The following is a 1,235-nucleotide window of genomic DNA, read 5'->3' as shown; positions in this document are numbered from 1 at the left end:
AGCGCCGACATAGCAGTAGCGGCTCTGCAGCTGGCAGGGATAGGAGAGAGAGGGGGAGTGGGAAGGGTGCTGCTTCGCTTTCCCGCGGAGGGAGGGCACTGGGTCCTGAGATACCACCCCGTGTGCGATGTACCTCCGTCACCAGGAATCGCGCAAAGAGACGTAGAAAAAGAGAATGCGTACACGCATACATACACACGTGCATGCTTGGGTGTGCTCCGGGACTACTCCTTGTCAGCCCGGCTCACTTCTCTCATTCTTCCGCACATCACGACAGTGCTTGGCCAAAGCGAGAGGGAGAATCAACTGGGAGGCGAAGCGAATTGGGGAGCTGACGCGGGGCTCTTCGGGCTCACACCTCAGTCCTTCGCTATGTATGAGCTTTATTCTTAGTTGTTCGAGCAACTCTAGAAAGCTGACGAGTGGTGTGCTGACCGATAATGTAAACTTCACTGGCCCGAAGACGATGGAGCTCACCGTCGTGAGCGAGCCGGAGAAACAGCGCACAGAAAACTCCTCCAACGACGCGGCACTTGGATCGGAGGCCATGCCGTCACGCGCCTGCGTGAGCGCCTGGCTGTTCAAAACGTTGGTGCTGCGACCCAGAGACGAGACCAAAGGGGCGAGAGAGGGCAGCATGCGCTGCGCCTGGGCCGCGTTTTGGATGTGCATCTTCGCCCACATATGGCGTGGGAGCGGTGCGCTCGCAAAGACACGACGGCCGAACATTATAGCAGGGGTGGGCGGCGTCTGTGACGATTCGACTGCTTTTTCCGTCGCGGGGCTCACACACTGACGTGTAAGAGAGCAGAGAGAGGGAGAGGTAAGATGAGGTAGGCGTTACAAGGTCGGTATGTTTGGCTGCGAGTACTTCCTTTCCCTCGCCACAGTGAGAGAGCGGGACGGAGAGAGAGAGAGTTACACCGAGGCCACTCGCGAGCCAGCATATTCGTTGCAGTCGATCGGGCTTCTGGGCGGTGTGTGTGCCATCGTGCTGCTTACACCGAGGCCGTACCGGCGGGAACAGAGTGCGTCTTCCATACAAGAGCGTACACCCGCGCATACGCCTGCGCTTGTGTGTGCCGGCGTGCGTGCGGGGCCACCCGTTTCACCGGGTGCGGACATGAACGAGGTCGGATGGGCGAGGAGACTTGCGCTGAAGGCAAGGACCGTGGAAACAACGAGAGAGAATGGTCCGTGTAAGGTCACTGGGGCCCTCTCTCAAAGAGGGCGGA

General features: G+C 59.3%; 1 protein-coding gene across 1 annotated transcript; it reads right to left on the bottom strand.

The window, feature by feature from the left end:
- Positions 1-234: 234 nt before the first annotated feature.
- LDBPK_191400 (hypothetical protein, conserved) lies at positions 235-729 on the bottom strand (the record flags this gene model as incomplete). The annotated part of the gene is made up of 1 exon (XM_003860264.1): positions 235-729. The coding sequence occupies one exon, from the start codon at positions 727-729 to the stop codon at positions 235-237; it is 495 nt and encodes a 164-aa protein (XP_003860312.1).
- Between the last annotated feature and the right edge of the window lie 506 nt (positions 730-1,235).

Source organism: Leishmania donovani, chromosome 19, assembly GCF_000227135.1.
Source record: "Leishmania donovani BPK282A1 complete genome, chromosome 19".
In the NCBI taxonomy this organism is placed as follows: domain Eukaryota; phylum Euglenozoa; class Kinetoplastea; order Trypanosomatida; family Trypanosomatidae; genus Leishmania; species Leishmania donovani.
The sequence above is the reverse complement of the archived record's forward strand: the minus strand, read 5'-3'. Positions and strand labels throughout refer to the sequence as shown.